Raw genomic sequence first — 19,882 nt, 5'->3', positions numbered from 1 at the left:
CCAGCTGGTGATTATCAGCAAATAAACAATCTACTAGGTTCATCAACGTCTCAGAAAAATAGGACTGCTGGCGTAATTTGCTATTGGTTACAGCTGTTAGCACCATTGGGTCCACTTCACTCAAATGTTGAGCTAAGCTTTCCCTTTCTTTCTTGCTAAGAATTTTACGTATCCATTTCTTTGCTGCTACAGATCCTTCGCTTTTATCTTCACTCACACGAGTACCTTCTTGCCGAACTTCCCGCATGGCGGATTGAGCCTTAGTTTCCTTTGTCTTCGCCGTTTTGGTAGTTGGTTGATTGTCCAGAGATTTCTTTGGTCTTCCACGAGGCCTTTTCCCTGGTGGTTCGGGTTTTTGTCTACACGCCATATTATGAACTCGATGCGAGACTTGATGTAAAGAGTTTTGATCACGCGATTAATTGTGAATTCTCTCTGAGGCACTTGTGCATTTTTCACGCTATTCAAGTTGGTTAACACTTTCGGTTAGCAAGTTCATCGAAGCCAGAGGACTTAGCGCGCTCATTTTTGATAGACTATACGATAGTTTGATACTCTCCTCTCTATTATTAACTCTTGCTAATAGATAATTACCTAATAGATAATTCTTAGTAGAAATGTTGACAGATTAATTTTTAGCATTACATTTATGAAATTAATGTTGCATAAAACTTGTCAGTTTTCAGATCGTCCAAGACCACGTTTTCAGCCAATCAAATTTAACTTGTTGGCATATAAATTTGAGTAGCGATCATAGAAATAAAAAGCAATGAAACAAGGGAGGTCATCTATACCTGCAGCTGTACTAGTGGATATTTTATTTAATTCCCATATGCAGAGTAAAGCCTATGACTTCAGTTGTCTATTCTACTTGTTTTCAGCCATGTTCTACCCGTCATGTTCTACCCGTCATACAGAGTTATAAATAAAGAACAGTACAGGTAATCAATCCAGGCATTATGACTACATTCACACCCCTGTTGCCAATTGCTAAGTGAAGTGGACATTCCACTGTAGCCATGTTCAGCCTATTAAAACAGTACGAGAAGTACCACTACAATCAACTCAGCCAATATGTAAATTATGGATGGTATTGTGATGGTCAGTAAAGCCATTATGTGTTACCATTTCAACACCAACACGAAAGAAACGGAACACAAAGATTAGTCCATGATGCATGCATTATTATAACTGCTGTGGTTGGCAAAAAGGCAGCAATGTTGAACAGTAAAGAAATCAAGCCTGCCACCTTAACCATAGTGAGTTATGCTTGGCTGAAGGCATCAGCCAGTTAGTGGAAAATTCAGTTATATAGAAAATTGAACTTTCACAGAACTTGTTAGAATGGTTTGGGATTGTACTGAAAGCATTTTAGGGTTTGATTAATACTGCAAATGACACGAAGGAGAAGTGAGACTAATTGTTTCCTAGGGCGATATTTTTAGCCAAGAAAACCCAAGCCTCGTGATCCTTGCTATCAAACAGAATTACCCTAGGGGTGCCACCCACCCAAGTGTTTCCATTAAAAACCATTATACAGTAACATCATGTGTGATGAAACTCACTTTTACGGAATATAGTCTATATCATGTAACTTCTAATCCATTTAACCCTTTAGGGACCAGAGTCGTACATGTACATCCAAATATGTGACTGTCTCTGGGAAAACCGGTCTTATCGCCCATTCAAAAGTATCGAGAAACGTCAGTTTTAAATATTCAGTGTGTTGTAGCTGGCCAATGGTGGTAGCTACGCTTACCAAATTTTCACACATTTCACAACAATTTCTTACCTTCCTGATCATCCACTGAAAAAGTAGTCAACAGCTAAGTTCCCGCCATTTTAGATAGTTTTTAAACTGAGGTTGTCTGTATCAGGCGAGCTCCAGAAGGTTGGGAGGCGGGGGCCCTGGAAGGCAGGCAAGATGGTGTTCAAAAATTGAAAAGAAACGTGCTGGGATGAATTAGGCCAAGTTATAGGCCATTCAAGGCTCAGAACTGGCTAAAATGAAAGGAAATTTACAGCACAGGCCATTGTCCAACACCACGGAGCTGTACAGCCACACACAGCCATCTCCTGGTTGGCCAGGGCTCCATCAAGACCCCAGACCACTCATACGGCTCGCCACTGTACTCTAAAAAGCAGCCAGCAAAAGCAGATCACTTTACTCTGGTCGACTGTGGCAGTGAAACTTGATAGTGCATTCATTATGTTTTGCGTTTGTGTGAAAAAATCATACTTCCTGTCTTGGGCGATAAGAACGGTTTTCGTAGATCCAGTCACATATAACCTTATGTGAAAGTCCACCATCGTACATGTACGTCCTAGCAAAAAGTAAACAAAGAGGTGTAACTCTGCAGTGATTGGAGCTACGGGCTTGGAACAAATACCATTTTATTCGTCATTAGAAGGCGATTCTTTTGATATACAAGGCCAATATATTTCGAAAGGCTATGCTGGTGAAAAGTTGCAATCTATCTAAAGTTATATTATGTTTACACAACAATAAAACTAATCTTGTACAGATCGCTCCATAACTTCCTATCTGATTGTCCGATTTACTTGGAATAAAACTTAGAGTGCTTTCTACTTAGAGAGGAATAAAATGATATACCATCACTGGCGTATAGCGGGTTTTTCTATAAGGTCCAAATTTTTACGAAATTTGCAAATTGAAGTTGGCCTCGCAAAAAAATTCTGCTGTAACTACTGTTGATTTCAGTTCCGTTTGAACAGTTCCATTTGCGTTACAAGTTCCACATTATGTGTGAAGTGAAGCTAAAACCCTTCTTCAGCTAAGCTGTAGTATTGTAGTGTCACAGTGACTTCTTGTGAGTGGTTTTAACCAATCTGTATAGCTTCTTGTGGCTGGTTCACTTTAAAAACCGCCACGGAATAGCTTGCGGCGTGGACGCAAGTGTTCAAACAGAACTGAAATCAACAGTTTAGCAGATTTCTCTTGCGTTCGAATTTTGCATAGCCCGTATTGTGCACGTGCCAGGCTTTGAAAGTGAAGGCACGTACACAATACGGAATATGAAGATTCGAATGCAAGTGGAATCCACTGTATTGATTCTATTCCATTCATTGATTGTGATGTGCAACCAGAATATCAATTCTTAAGTATTTCAAATGGAAGAGGACAGATGCCTCGTTGCCAGACCCCAAAGGACCACTATCGGTTGAGGTTCCACCTGCCACCATTGCTGAGGCAAACAGAGAAGTGTTGAAAGTTTTAAATGACGACCAAAGAACCAAGAAGAAAGCCGTTACATACATCGGATTACAAGGCTAAAATTGCCAAATATGCGTTGGAAAACAGTAACTGTGCTGCCGTGAGGAAATATAACAGTGAGCTAAAAGAGAATCTGAACGAAAGTACTATTCATAGTTGGATTATGAAGTACAAAGCTAAGAAAAGAGCATGAGGTGAATTTGACCCTGAGGTCACAGTTATCAGCAAAACGAGGTCGTCCCTTGTTAATCGGAGAAACACTTGACAAGCAGATGAGGGCCTATATAAGGTCTGTGTGGGATTGTGGTGGTCCAATATCTTCCCTTATTGCTATAGCTGTAGGGAGAAACTTTGATGCCAGCATGTTGGCAGAGAATGATGGGCCTTTATGCCAAACAACAAATTAGGCGAAATCACTTCTATACAGAATGAATTTGGTTAAGAGAAAGGGCTGCTCCATGGCAAAGCCAACAATACATGGCTTTGAAACAATAAAGGCAGGCTTTTTATGTGATGTGTTGGCGGTTGTCCAGATGGAAGGTATACCAGATGAGTTAATCTTTAAGTAATAATCCCTTCACCGCCAAATTTGTAGAGGCCTCCAATCTACTGCTTCTAAACTGCCATAACTTACACACCCTACCATATAATCCTATAAAACTATATATCAAGTTACTCACTATGGAACAAGGAATTCGATTATGAGTTGTTGTTTACACAAGAGCAACCATAAAGTCATTGTATAACCTCAAAGTGCAAAAATTTGCCTAAGTGAAACCAAACGTGAAATTTCACTACTTTACAGGCTAGCAGTGTTTATAATAACACAATAAACATCGCTAACCTTGAAGCGATGGTCACCAAGTCTGGTTTTCCAGCATTTGAGCAAGTGTGCATGCGCATACAAACATAAGGTCACTGTTTCGAGACGTAAAAAAGTAGCAACACACCAGTTCACCTATATAATCCTTCTCCTTACTGTTTCTCTTCGTTAGTGGAGCCATTATCACTTAGAAGAATCGCTCGAAGAATCGTCTACGATGCTTGTTATCAACATTCTGAAAGTACGCGATTGCATCATCTAACTGCACGATAATGTGCGAGAGACCGGTTATCCCTATTCCCGTTCACGTAAGGGTGTGGCCGCTACAGGATAAGGCGATAAGTGCAGGAGCTACAAAAACACTTGACTAAAATTACAGAGCGCTTAGAATGTGATGCTACAGGCGATTATATATATCGAAACCGCCATGTGGCAGTGAGAAGGTTAATTGGGACCATACTCCAATAAACATTGCCCCAGGATCACAGTGGACCATGGCCCAAAAGGGAGCAAAAAGAATTGAGCTGATTGGATTAGGCGACAAACGTCAGATAACTGCAATTGTATGCGGAACGCTTAGTGGTGACTTTTTACCATTTCAGTTGATTTATACTGGCAAAACTACTGCTTGCCTTCCCAGTGTGAAGTTTCCAAAAGATTGGTTGCTTAGCTACACACCTAATCATTGGTCAAACGAAGATAAGACCAAAGAATACACACGGTCAGTCATTATTGCTTACGTACAAAGAAAGCGAAAAGAGTTGAGTTTGGCTGATACATTTTCAGCACTAACCATCTTTGATGTTTTTAAAGGGAAAACTACTGATGTCGTGTTTCAGATGCTTAGGGATAATCATATTTATGTTACAGTGGAACCTGTGTTACGGTCACCTGGATTAAGCGGTCACCTCTGCATAACAGCCATGGACACGAGGTCCCAAATATTTTCCCATACAAATGTATGCATTGTTGTCTGCATTAAGCGGTCACCTGTCTAACGCGTATAACGGCCAACCAAGAATTCGCCTATGAATCACTGTATACATAACTTTCTCCTTCATATAGCCATATAGCGGTCGCTACCTTTTATGGTGGCTTGTTAATTACTGTCTGGCACCACGGCACCGTTTCAATTAATGCACAATTATCCCGCTTCCTGCTTTTCAATGAATACTATATAACCTATCAGGTTTCATTGCTTAAACGTATTCAATAGCTATAACCAACATTCATAACAAGCTCACCTTGTCCTTTCTGTACTAAAATATTACTGCATTGCGGTTGGCGCGAGCCTCTTAATAATAATCACTCATTTATAACGGCCATAGCCACTAAAATGCTGCTGACCACCTTATACAGGTTTTCTCTATAACAGCCACCTGTATATAAAGGCCAGATATATCTGGTCCCAAGGTGACCATTATAGACAGGTTCCACTGTATTAGCATTCCTGCTAATTGCACAGATAAACTGTAGCCTATGGATTTGAGTGTAAACAAGGTACTGAAACAGTCAATGAAGCATCAATTCAGTGAATGGTACAGCTCTATGATATACCAGAACTTTACTGATGAAGTTTTATCACCCGTCGACTTGTGCATGTCAATAATGAAACCACTTGGTGCTACTGTAAGTGGCTTATAAATGCTTACCAGCACATCAAGACTGACAATGCAATAGTAGTGAACGGCTTTGTAGCATCTGGCATTACAGGAATCTTAAAATGTGACTGTCTCTGGGAAAACCGGTCTTATCGCCCATTTAAAAGTATCGAGAAAGGTTGGTTTCAAATATTCAGTGTTGTAGCTGGCCAGTGGTGGTAGCTACGCATACCAAATTCTCACACGTTTCACAACAGTTTCTTACCTTCCTGATCATCCACTGAAAAAGTAGTCAACAGCTAAGTTTTCCGCCATTTTTGATAGTTTTTAAACCGAGGTTGTCTGTATCAGGCGAGCTCCAGAAGGGTGGGAGGCGGGGGGGGGCCTGGCAAGATGGTGTTCAAAAATTGAAAAGAAACGGTTGGGATGAAATAGGCCAAGTTATGGGCAATTCAGGGCTCATAACTGACTAAAATGAAAGGAAATTTACAGCACAGGTCATTGTCCAGCACCACAGAGCTGTACAGCCACACACAGCCATCTCCTGGTTGGCCAGGGCTCCATCAAGACCCCAGACCACTCGTACAGCTCGCCACTGTGCTTTTAAAAAGCAGCCAGCAAAAGCAGACTACTTTACTCTGGTCGACTGTGGCAGTGAAACTTGATAGTACATTCATTAAGCTTTGTGTTTGTGTGAAAAAATCAAACTTCCTGTCTTGGGCGATAACGACGGTTTTCGTAGATCCAGTCACAAATGAACTGTTTCCAGGATCTGATACTCTTGTGTTACAAACATTTTATTGATATGAATAATAAAATCATTACATGTACTCATTGTATAATTTGCAAATCAACAACTAAATCATTCTATAATTGGTAAAACACAATCGTTTGGTGTACTACAACTTCTTGGACTTTGTAGGGGCAAAGGTTTGCTTCTTGTAGATAATTGATAAATTGTGCTCTCATTCGAGACTGTTCGAAGAACAAATCCAGATTTACTGGATCCACTTTCCTTGCTAGTGAAACTGCAAAAACAATGGCAAACAAGCCGCAATCATTGGTGCCATGCTGCTTTTGCACTTGTTTCATGTTGATATGAAGTTTTTCATCGCCAAACAGATCTAAAATCACCTTATTACTTGCACAATCAACATCATCAAACAATCAACATCATCAAACAATCAACATCATCAAACAGGGAATTGTATACATCAACACTGCCAGGAGAAGAAAAAATAGTGCTGGCTGTGATCCAATGGTTGTTCCTGGAGTGGATCATGTTTAAAAACACGTAGCAAACTGCTGAAAATATCCGTGGGACGTGTCCAACAATAGTACCTTCTTTGTACACGGCCACAGCAAAGGGATCATGAGTGTTACTGCTTTTGCACATAGCAGTACAATTCCTCACTGATACGACTTGTCCAAATTTCCTTGAATTTCAACCATAAAAACATTCCCAAAACAATACCGCCACATACCTTATAAACATGATAGCCCCATATCTTACTTTCTATTGTAAAAGTATCGGCACATGCCACCGTTGACACCATTTAATGATAATCACATGAGTTTTACACTTGCTTGCTTACACATTTTACAATCGCAGAAATTTCTGCTAAAAACTAATTTGGCTGGTTCGCAAATTTTAGGACTCGTAGAAAAATCCTGCTATACGGTACAAAATCACATGATGATGCACTTTAAATAGAACAAATTAAGGAGTTTTAAAAGATTGTGTAACGAAAGATACAGATCGTCAACAATGTTGAGAAATCGCGTTGTTGCTTCAAAATCGTAAGTTCTACTCACTTATCAATTAGATAGTGCTGTTTGTTATTGATAGGCGAATTTCCCATATATAATACATTAACCTTTCCTGCTTCCTGGAGTTCTGTTAGCGCTACAAACTTACTAAGTGCGTAATTTCATAACAATTACGGGTTTTCAGGGTAGGCACTGCGTAAATTACTGTGGTCCTTAAAGGGTTTTAACAAGAAAACAATCACAGACAGCCGTATTTTGAATTTTAAAAAGTTGCCAAAACCCCTAATTTTGGTCTTCCTGTTCTAACCTACTGAGTATGTAGTTATCAGTACACCTAATATATGACACTGGTTGTGGGAAGTGCTTTAACTATCTGAAGTGATTCCATTGAGAATATTATTTTGAAAGTGATGTTTTTATGTCAATTGTCCAGTGACATCACTTTTAGTTGCACTGTTTTACTTGTTTTAAGGGATCATATTAACTAGGGATTAAATGTCCACTAGTATATCTGTAGGTGTAAGTAACCTCCCTTGTTTGCTTATACTTGTCTGTTTACTCTTTTGTGATGACTGGTGAACACATCAAAATGAAGAATAACTCAATCTTTAATGTTGCACGTCCCCAACTATCAATTGCAGAAAAGTGAAGTAGCCAACATGCTTCATTTTCAGTTTGATCCATTACACAGTGTTGCAAATGTAGAACATTATGAGAAGCGCTTCACTACAGAAAATATGGACAGTTTCCATTTCAAGTGTAGGGAAGCCATCACACACTAGCTTCTGCGAATAAGCACCTTACCTCGCACTTTGCATTGTCAGCAAAAGAAATGGGACACAAAGGAGAACAAAGGTAAGTCCATGGTGCGTGCATTGTATGTACTGTAGTATGTCAAAAGGCACCTGTTGGGTTGAAAAGGAAAAAATCAAGTCTGTACAAGAGTTCATAATATATAGAGGGGAGAGAGTATCCAGCTTCTATGGTCTAAAGAAATCACTGCGTTATATACAGGCTATTAACAGGTAACTTGATAACGTGGTCCACAACCAAGGTGACAAATATTTTAAAGACTTCTTTAAGCGCCACATTAATCATTAAATATACAAGTGGAACAAAAAATTAGGAATTTTCAATATGAGTAGGGATCAAAGTAATAAAAAGTACTGAAACAAGAGAGATTATCTACCACCTGAAGTCATGCTAGTACACACGTAATCGCTACTTCAGTTGCCAAGATTTAAGATATAATGGCACTGAAGTAGGGATTACGTGTGTACTAGCATGACTTCAGGTGGTAGATAATCTCTCTTGTTTCAGTACTTTTTATTACTTTGATCCCTACTCATATTGAAAATTCCTAATTTTTTGTTCCACTTGTTTGTGTACTTTTTACAAACATTGCATGAATCTTATCTTTTATGTGCATGGAGTTTCTATTACACAGGACACTAAAGTTACTTTTCCAAGTCTTGATGGTAGTATTCCCTTTGCCTTTCCGCTGACTCAATGCGAGACTTTGCCAAATCTTTGTTAAATGATGTTTTGGTGGCTTCAGCTGATTTCTCACGCGACACTGTTACATTATTGTAGTACTGATTAGCATGACGCTGTGATCGGCATTCACTGCTGTACTTGTCCTTTCTCTCTGAGAGTATAGACTCTGTATGAGCTTCATAGTACGCCCTGTTATTCTCCTTCTTTCTACTCTTCCGCGCCGCTTCCTTCGAAGGCATTGCCGCACCCAATATTGCCTCAGAGAAAACACACAAAGCAATAATAACCACAATACCCTTAGCTAACGCTATTTTGCTACGAATTATTTCTAATATCGCTCAAATACGTGAGGTAGATACGTTGTTTACAGCAAAGAAATGCGTTTACAAATGCAAGCAATATTAATTTTGCCGGTTAACTTTGCCAGAAACAAAAGATATAAGTCACTAAATATATTCACTTACACGTACAAAGCTTCCCGATTGTGAACAGCTCGCTCTTCCTGCTCAAAATCAACTTCGAACTTTCAACCACGTGTATTCGAATATTTTACCGCGAAGATTATGATTACTCTATTTAGCGAGCACTCTTATTGAAACGGACGGCGCCATACATTGAAGCCATTTGTGGAGTTATTAACACTACCTGTAGTGAATCCAGGACGATGGCGACATTAAAGAACGATGAAAGGTAAGACCCTAGCGCAAGGATTGTATTTCTATCGGTGTAGGAAAGGTTTAATCTATAGGCAAAGCGAGCCGTTTTCATGCAAGAAGTAGGACTGTAGCTGTTGCCATCTTCCCGCTAGGCCTGGCTGAAGGCATCAGTTAGGGAGTCAGTCACTAGAAAATTCGATCAGATAGAATTTTTTTTAAAATTCGTGGAAACTCATAGGATGCATTTCGTGTCATTTTGAAGGCGAAATCGTGCTTCACTTTTGTAATACAATACTGCTGAATCGCCGAGATGGTTTTGCAAGTCTGCTTTTGGTGCGTATTTTTTTGGCGGGAAATCGTGAACCTTGACGATCCCTACCATTAAGTACTACCGTACTTAATGATATTTATTTTTATGTACGCTTACATTCTAGTTACATGTGGCTATGTCCTGGCTAGCAGATGCGTTTGAGGACTGATGACAACAACAAAGAAATGGAACAGATAGAGCAGGAAGAACAACTGCGACCCAAGCAACAGAAGACCAGGAATGCTAAGGCGCGTACAAAGCAGAGCAACGAGAAGAAAACACGTCAACGGCATGTTCTGAATAAAGAAGAGAAACTGAAAGTTGCAACACGTATAAAGAAGAAGAAATTACAGTGAAAAGTCTATCTAATGCTGTCAAACATCTTGCACCAGTAAGTAATTCCTTGAAGCAGTTTAGCGAATCACTAACTCCATCACAGCTGCTTTTTCTCGTCAGACACCTTCAAGAATTGTTCATGAGAATATATAACGAGTGCTCAACCCTTAAAGAGTGCTACTTGTGGCACGAATATTGTAGCTATTTTCTTGTCACGAAAAACAGTGAGCTGTCTGGTATTGGTCTACATCCGGATAACCCAATTGCCAATAAAGTGATTTCTATCAGAGCAGAGTGGAGGAAAGTTTGTGATACCTGTTCCGTAGATGAGAACACATCCCGGACATTTTGCATCTCATTTTTTGGTTCTGTTTATGATGAACTCTTGCGACAGTGCCAAGTTACCATCAATACCACCAACAGCATCAGTCCCACTTGAACAAAAAGAAGACACTGACGATGTATGCTACCGGTTTGGTGGTGCAGCCATAGCTGCTATGCTTAAGACAAGGTATAGTAAAATGCTAAACCCTAGTTGTTCCAACAAAGACCAGGTCTCTTTGGAAATTACAATGCTGCAGAAGCTTAGTGTCCATTTACCAGAAGAAAAGGCTCACATTCCCGAGTACCTGAAGTATAGGGATGAAGGGTACATGTATTTTCGGTGTCCTGAAATGTTACCATTTTTTGAGAACTGTCAATGTAAAGACAAAGAAGCATGCTAACAGTGAGAGTTTTACAGAACTGGGAGCTGACTTGTTGAAAAACATTGGCGAGTCTATGGAGAATGACCCTGAACCTTGTTTTTGTAGCAGTGCTACTTGCCAAGATACCAGAGACAATAGTACTACAATTTAAACAATTAAATGGCATTTTTGCTGAACTAGTCAGAAAACTCTGTCACACAAGAGTGCAGGAAGATATCTCTGAGGTTAAGTTCTTTCAATGTAGCTGTTCCCTGCTTTGATGCAACCGACTGTTTGTAACCATCAAGGAATTGTTAGGTCACCACGTTAATCTTAAAAAGGCAAACTTTTAGCGTGTTTCTGCATATATATACAACATAGATGTACAGTTGTCTGTTTCATTATCATATTGATATTTATAATACGAATTCATGATCAAATGCATGTGTACAGTTACAAGTACTATTTCCTGACAGGAAATTTGACTAAAGAAAAAACAGATTTGCTAATGTAATTCTTCAAAAGTTAAAAGGCCAAGATGTCTAATTTTGTCAATGCTAATAATAACGTTCATTCATTAACTTTTCATTCCGTCAAAGTTCCTGCAGTATGGTGTACGGTGAGCCTGTTCATGTGGACACATGGCAATGGTCCTGGAAAAGTATGAATATATACAAGACAATATTGGATAATCCCAGGTGCCCTTAACATACGCACACTATATCTACATCCTTTGAGCAAAATTGTTGAATTTGATATACTAATATAAGTATGCTCATTGTCATAATTTTAGCAGGTGTAACATTCAGCTCGGTCCATGAATCTCTGATAGTATGAATTTCACGTTGCTCTGGCATGACCACCATCTCGCCTCCTACATTCTCTTTTGTGCTTACCTGTTACTGCTTTCCATCCAAATGAGATTTCATCGGCAGACTGGAATCTTCTAGCCCCACCCTCCTTAGATGCAAACAGAGCATTAATCATATTTTTAGCTGCAGTGGAAATACATAACATGAGAAGTAATTAAGTTCCACTCTTACCTGGTGAGTGGGACAAATCAACTAGAAAATTTGACAAGATGACATGAATGGATTTGTAAACCATGGCTTAATTCTATGGCGTTCCTCCCTTGTTTTATCAGCATTAATGCCGTAGGCACCAAAGTATCCATGAGTGGATTTGATAGCAGCTAGATTTGGTGTTCCACCATCGCACACTAATAAGCTGGTTTTCATGTATCTGTAAGTATCCTTGTAATTCATACAGAAATGATGAATGCATTTACCTGAAATATCTTGATGGATTCAAGAACACACTCCATGACAAATTTAGCTTTCATTGGACCTTCGCTAGTAAAAAAATAAGGCACTACTATGTCGAAGCTGGATGTAAGATCACACCACAAAAACTGTAATACATAGTTAGTCTGCTTTACTCGAAGGCTGGGATCAAACAGTTGAAAAACATCCTGCAAGCTAGCTTGTTCCTCAGGAGACATTGCTAGCCCCACAAGGTGATGACTTCTGGGATCCCATATCATGGAGATGACTTTCACCTCGTCGAATATCAGTACTCCATCAGACATGGTAGTACACCTCCTTTATCTTGGCCTGATTGGCAGAATGCCTTGTACTGGGTCACTTGTCTAATAATTGAATCATTAAATGCCCCAGCATCGTGCAAGAAAGCACCAGTATAGGACTGCAGAGTGGATTTGGAAGGTAACTGCAATACATTGAAACTGTTTAGTGCCTCATATGCTGCTGGGCTGCGAACATATACTGCCAATGCTACAAGAAAGCAACAAAATATGCAAACTACGTAGAAATCTCTTGCATACCTATTCTGATAGTTTCATACTCCAGCGATTCCCAGCATTTCCTTTTTCTAATACAAGAACATTGCACAGTTAAAATTATTGATAAAACAGTTATCTATAGCATACCATTCTTCCATTGATCACTGTAAAATTTGGTTTTCTCTTTGCAATTTACTTTGTCACGTTCCCATGAAGCTCGCAAAGACTTGCTAGTTGCTGCAGAATGCCCATTGGCTTCTTCAAACACACTCTGAAATTCATCAGGGCAATCCTGTTAAATTTTTTTGATGATGTCACTCACTTCATCGGATTGGTCATCCTCCAGTGTTACATTAAACTCAGTGAGACTGGCAAGCTTTGCTTTACCATTTGATCGTTCTTTTGTGCTGCTGTTTTTCGTTTCAAAGTACTAGCTGGTGATAGGTATTTCAATTTAAACTGTGGTGATGGCTGTTGTCGCTTGAGTCGTATGGCTGGACTAACAACTGATCTTCTAACGTTGGTGATCAAGGTAAGCACGTAACCTCTTACATGCTCTACACAACACTTCTGAGCTAATCTTCTCATGCGAGCATTACTATTCAGTTTATGCCAAAGCAAACAATTGACTGAGTCAACACGCTTAAAGGGTTTATCCCATAGTCGGACACTTTGCAAGTGATATCCTATGGCAGAATGATACTGTTCATAATATTCTGTCACATTTAGTCCTGGACAAAACTTATAGGCACCCTCTGTTGAAATAATATGACATATCCTTAAAGTTTCCTCTGTACTTTGTACCTCCCCCTTCTGTACTGACGTTAGAAGAATTTGGACATCATAACTATAACTGTCACTGTTAGGTGTTGGGTATAAAACCACCCTGGCCATAGAAACGTATCCAACTTCAGGGACATTGTACACAGATGTCTGTGTGACCTCTAACAAATCAGTGTCTTTACTTCTTCTTACTGTGAAATTGAGATCAGGATAGGAAGATCGGCCTCTAGTAACAACATCCTCCAAACTCAAACTAATCCTAGTCCCGTGATCATTTGTATCTTGTGTGGGTGCATTCTCAACTGTATCACTAGAGACTAGATCAGTGGCACAGCTGGTGTCTCGCAAGGGTGGGTTCTCCAAAGCATCGATTGTATGTGAGGGATCTTCGTCATTTTGTATGGTCATGAAACCATTTATTCCTAAAATATATATATTATAGCATGAATGTCATGTCTGTAGTTTAGCCACAAATCACCTGCTGTGGTAGCTATTTGTTGGTCTTCAGATTGAGCAGGTATTAATATTGGCTGGTCACAATCTGAAGTTGGAGAAGGCTGTGAAGGTACTGTGAAGCACAAAAACAGACATTGGAATTTTACAGCACAATTGCACTTCCTTACTTGCTGTAGCATTAATGTAAAATGGTACACCTTCAGAGTAACTGTTAACATGTGCCGGATGCCAAGGAGGTTGAAGAGGAAGTGTTACATTAATAAAACAAATGCCCAGTGACACATATGTAGCGTCTCATGTTTACCTGTTCCAGCATTAGGCTGCTGTAGAAATGACATGTCCTGCTGACTAAGGTAGAATTGGCTACTACAACCCATCTGTTGCACTGGGTACCCAGGAGGCTGAAATTGTAGCGCTAAATATTAACAAGTCAAATGTTCATGATTTGATTTGATATCAAGTGGAGTACTGCTCCTCATGGTTGTGCTTACCTGAGACTGTCCCAACAATGGGCTGAGCTACAAATGATGCACCCAACTGGCAGGTTGGTTGACCATCGAGACGACCACTGCAACCCATTTGTAGAACTGGGTGTCCCAAAGGTTGCAAAGGAAGTGCTAAGCATTAACAAAATAAGTACTGAATTTAGTGTTAAGGAGGGAAAAGTGCTAGCTACAGTACAGTATGCAAGTAATGCTTATATTTATATCCTTACCTGTCACAGCATTGGGCTGTGTTACAAACAACACACCTGACTGATCACCACGAGGATCACCAAGGCTGCTGTTGTTCCTCAGGAGAGCACCATTCTGGTTATGACAACTGCTGCTATTCCTCTGGAGTGCTGCTGGAAACCCAGGAAATGCTAAATTACGATCACTCTGAAATGCTGGAAATCCAGGAAGCGCTACATTAAAGATAAAGCAAAGCTCCAGCATTCAAATTGTTACCTGTAAGGCCGGTCGTGGTAATTTTGTCATTACCACTGTGTTGTAGACGTCTTTGCCTCGAGTAGTTAACCTGGCGAAGTGGCGTACCCTCCTGTGGTGCCCCGCTGGCAACGTCACTGTTTTCCATTAGTCACTGGCTTCCTTGGATGCAATATAGCGCACACGTGTTTGTTTATTCGCGAAATGTTTGGTTGCAAGGCTATAACAAGCTGTGTATATTTATCAGCCGCCCACGCAATTAGTCAATCGCTTCACGAAGGGTCTAGAATTCCACTAAAAATGCTGTTTGAGAAGCTGGCTTAGCTGTTTTATAACTACTTGGCTTGCTTTATAACGGAAAAGTTTGGCTGCAAAGCTGTAACAAACATTGTAGAAATATCGGCCGCCCACACAATTAATTACCTAATTGATGCACTTACAAGAAAACCAAGCAAATAATAATCTATGATGGTGTTAATAGTAATCTATGATGGTGTTAATAGTAATCTATGATGGTGTTAATTGTGCTTAACATGCATTGAATACTTGGAACTTGACTGAATATCATTCAAATTGTAATTATCGTGATATTATCCTATCGTGAATAATACTTCAATATCTATCGTGATAGTGAATTTTCTATCGCTCAGCTCTACTATCAACAAGGTATATGATCTGTTAAATGTGTTGATTATTTTACAGAAAAATACAACAATTTACAGAAAGTAAAAGTAATCCGTACAAATCCCCTACGCTTAATGCAGTGATTTTGTATAAGGTATATTGAGAGCTGGATACTCTCTCCCTTCTGGATACTCTCTCCCTTCTATATATTATGAACTCTTAGTCTGTAGCCTTAACCATTTTTTAGTTTAATAAAGTAAACAAACAAGTATAAAGTTCGATTAGAGATCATAGAATAAAAAGTTGGGAAACAAGGGAGGTCTGCAGATATACTAGTGACACCTTTGAGACTGGATTATCCATGCTAAGGAATGAACAAGTGTACAGATTATAGGTGTCATCAAGTGACAGTTTCCACTGTATATACTTGTGCTACTTGAGAAGCTCTAGAATTAGGTATGACAATTACCTGCAGTTGATAACTACAGGCACTGGGAATTGAAGCAGTACTTATGTAGTTACAGTGGAACCTCAGTTATCCGAACCCCTTGGGACCATTGGTAGTCCATAAGTCTGAAAAGTCTGAAACTGTTTAAAATATCATATTAAAAAATTTTAACCAGTTGCCAGCCTTTTGGCCGGCTGTGTACCTTCCCATTACGTTCTTCATGTATTTAACTACCGAAAAACGTTGTAGCAGGCCTCTTGGGCTACTAGGAAATGCATATCTCTTCCACTCAAAAAGGGGCATGTCCCTACATACACGAACGGAAATGAGGAGGTTTTGTAGAGAGAATTTGCAAGGAAAAATACTGTAGACAAACTATAAAACAGTTGAGAAGATATTTCTACACGTAATAAGTGGTTTGTTCAAAATACGCTTCCGTAGTAATGTATAGCAACATAATTAGAGAATTACAAAATAATTCACCAATTACGAAATCCTAAATTACAATAACCATGCATAATTGTATTATTGCAAAACAGAAGCTTTAGTTAAAATATGTTTCCAGCTATACAGCTAGCCCCCAGAGGAAGTAGTACATGTGTGTGCGCTGCTTGTTTTAATTACACATTTCTATTTGAAATTTCACGTGAGTCTCAATAGTCGTAATACAAAACCAGCAAACATTGGAGTTCAATGGGACTCAGTAGATCCTTAGATAGTGTTTCGTGTAAGCTTCAAGAAAATGTACTTTGTTTTGAAAGAGCCCCTGTTAGGCATGCGAAAAGGTAATTTTTTGCCATTTCACCAAGAAATCCAGGGGCTCTTCTTACAAAACAAAGTACGTAGCCTCGGTGTTTATATAAAACGCTACCAAAATATTCACCAAGCTTCACTGAATCCTATAGATGGCTAGTTTTGTACTGCGTTTATTACAACTCACGTGATAGTATTAAAATAAGCAGTGCGCAAACGTGTCCTACCTCCTCTGGCTAGTGCCTGGTTTTTAGAAGTAGCACATCAACTTGTTTTAATATCAGTATTTTCAACTACCCTAATAGAACAGTCACTACTCTAATAGAGCAGTTATTTCTGTAGTTAGGTTAACCGAGAATCCGGATAAGTGGGGTCCGGATAACTGAGGTTCTGCTGTGTAGTTATTGGTTGCATTGCGGGTCCATGTGTCAAGATTGGCATACATAACTAGCATTAGGATAGGGATCATAGAAAAAAGGTAAGGAAACAAGGGAGGTCGTCTACACCTGCAGATATACTAGTGAACATTTAATCCAGTCTAACCCATGACTGAATTAGGGATTAAATGTCACACAGGGTTCACTGTAGCTACTTCCCACAATCTTTCTAAACTCTGCTCTTACGCATGTGTAAGCCACAGAGATGAGGTGAAAACAGCCTGTGGCGATATTCTCCAGCTGATGATGTATTTCACACACAACTTGCAGCACAGCAAATATTATGTACAAACACTGCTTGTAAATATTATGTCAATATTTGACTACTAGTCCAAAATCTTAGACTGTACTGAGACTAATAGCTGAATGGTACTTGTGGTCAATTCTAAGGAGTAGTTTGGAGTAGTAGTCTCAATACAGTTAGTAGAAGCAGTATTGGAACATGATTTTTGCTGTGTAGAAACCTGTGTGCTCAGGCATTGTGTAGAGTGAGAACAGAGGTAGAAGAACTCTTTACTCATGTATCTTTGGTTATTGGTGAACATCATTTACAGTGAATTTATATGACCTTGAGTACACATCAATAGTGATCCCTCGTTTTCTCTCATCTAAACACCAATTTGTCCACATTGGTAGATATAATTGTAAGAAACAAGCTAGTGTTTGTTTTACATGAATCACACAACCAATAAAGTGTCATGCAATGACCAGTAGTCAATATTTTACGTGCAATTAGCCATGTTCCCATGGTAACAGATACCACCCTCAATATGAGTCATGTCCATTACCATATTCACTGTTCAATGGTATAGTGTCAAGTCAACCTTTACAATTGTATGTGTGGGCGGACAGATTAATGGTTCATACAACTGCTATAACTTTGTAACTAAATAGGCTAAATATCATCTTGATCCTTCTAATAAGCTAAATATCATCTTGATCCTTCTAATAGGCTAAATATCATCTTGATCCTTCTAATAGGCTAAATATCATCTTGATCCTTCTATTTAATTTGATACCAAGTTTGACTAATTTGGTTGATAAGTAGATCAGGCACAACTTTTTGATGAAAACGACTTGAAAAGGTCAACAAAGATCAATTCCTATTAAGACTTTTGATGTACTATAGAGCACGTTTTTCTGTGCTAGTATCTGTAAAAACAAATTTTCTGTAATTAGTTAAAACATAAAATGACTGAACTGATATGGTGATTATGGTGATATCAACATCTTGTTTAGGTGCCGTTGAATTTGTCATTTGGAGAAGCAGTTGAGGGGTGTGTCCGAGAGTTGGCGTTTCGTGTCCAAGATGTGTGTGAACGATGCTCAGGCACAAAGGCTGAGCCGGGTACGAAGAGATTGAGGTGTCCGTATTGTGGAGGCAAAGGAGAGGTACATGAGTTTGTTGGTGGTACTCTAAATAATGCTTTCTTTATTAGGAAATAATTAATACAGGCTTTTTTCACATGAGGAGTCCATGTCGTAATTGCCGTGGTGAGGGTTATATCATAAATACACCTTGTCATAGCTGCAGGGGCTCTGGCAGAACACTACAAACTAAAAGAGGCACAATAAATATCCCAGCAGGTATGTACGTGTGTTTATCTGTATCAGTGGTGGGTCCTTAGTATACTGCAGTCTTCAACATTATTCCTGTTTTTGGTTTAGAAGAACAAGAAACCATTAACACCAAATAATAATTTTTAGAGGTGCTTGCTATGTATATACTGCTAGGGATGGAGTTTCAGGGAAGTGAAGTCAGTGGCTTCACCCCTGTAACGTTATACGATAATGTTCCCAGAGGGAATGACTTTGGTTGTAATCAAAAGGTAACTAAAGGGGTGTCATGGAAATCCCCTGGACTTCTTGTAAACATAACAGTGCTTATACAGTAGATGTTGTAACTGCACACTGCTGAATTGTCAAGTGTTCATGATGCTTCATTGCTATGATGTGTTTGATTTGACTGAACACTTATACTGCCATCAGGTGTGTCAAATGGTCAAACAATCCGTGTGATGGTTGATGGAATAGAAGTTCTTGCTACCTTAAGTGTGGAACAGAGTCGTCAGTTCCGCAGAGATGGCTTTGATGTCCATTCCAATGTGACGATTAGTTTCACACAGGTTACCTTGTATGGTAGGGTGGGCAATAATTAGTAACATCTATTACAGGCCATCTTGGGTGGAACAGTTAGGATTGATGGACTTACTAGTTCAATAGATCTAAAGGTGTTAATGTGTACTTGCTGACATCATGTGTTGCCATAGTGATGTTATAGATTCCAGCTGGGGTTCAGTCACATCATAGAATTCGTTTGTCAGGAAGGGGAATTCCCAAGTTAAATCGCTATGGTAGTGGCGATCACTATGTCCATGTTAAAATTGCCATTCCAAAGTGAGCTGTGTAAACTCCTTCACAATTTTGTGTTCAAACATGCACACGTATAGGAGGCTTACCTCAAGACAAAAAGAATTAATTGTTGAGTTTGCAGAGTCAGAGCGACACTCAGGTGACACCAAAATTGATGGAGTGACTGATAAAGGTTAGGACATATTACTGATGTGTACATACTTATTGCTTCACTAGATAGTGAGGGAAAGGAACGAGGCTTCTTCAGAAGGCTGAAAGATGCACTTTGGTCGGATGAACCAAAAGCTGACAAGCAAAGTACAGCCTAACGTACACACACACACGCACGCAAATATTATGTTAATGTACATAGTGGTCAATAATA

General features: G+C 39.3%; 1 protein-coding gene across 2 annotated transcripts in view; it reads left to right on the top strand.

The window, feature by feature from the left end:
• Positions 1 to 19,882, top strand: part of LOC136238438 (dnaJ homolog subfamily A member 3, mitochondrial-like) — a 25,705-nt gene extending 5,823 nt beyond the window's left edge. The window contains exons 5-11 of one of the 2 annotated variants that reach the window (XM_066028908.1): positions 18,385 to 18,537; positions 18,585 to 18,732; positions 19,135 to 19,271; positions 19,320 to 19,376; positions 19,427 to 19,542; positions 19,596 to 19,690; positions 19,739 to 19,882. In XM_066028908.1, coding sequence (XP_065884980.1) covers positions 18,385 to 18,537; positions 18,585 to 18,732; positions 19,135 to 19,271; positions 19,320 to 19,376; positions 19,427 to 19,542; positions 19,596 to 19,690; positions 19,739 to 19,773 — 741 coding nt within the window. In that variant the 3' untranslated portion in view covers positions 19,774 to 19,882. Of the gene's footprint in view, positions 1 to 18,384; positions 18,538 to 18,584; positions 18,733 to 19,134; positions 19,272 to 19,319; positions 19,377 to 19,426; positions 19,543 to 19,595; positions 19,691 to 19,734 lie in introns of both variants that reach the window. The other variant, XM_066028907.1, reaches the window with a different exon arrangement.

This window comes from Dysidea avara, chromosome 11 (genome assembly GCF_963678975.1).
Source record: "Dysidea avara chromosome 11, odDysAvar1.4, whole genome shotgun sequence".
NCBI classification, from domain to species: domain Eukaryota; kingdom Metazoa; phylum Porifera; class Demospongiae; order Dictyoceratida; family Dysideidae; genus Dysidea; species Dysidea avara.
The sequence above is the reverse complement of the archived record's forward strand: the minus strand, read 5'-3'. Positions and strand labels throughout refer to the sequence as shown.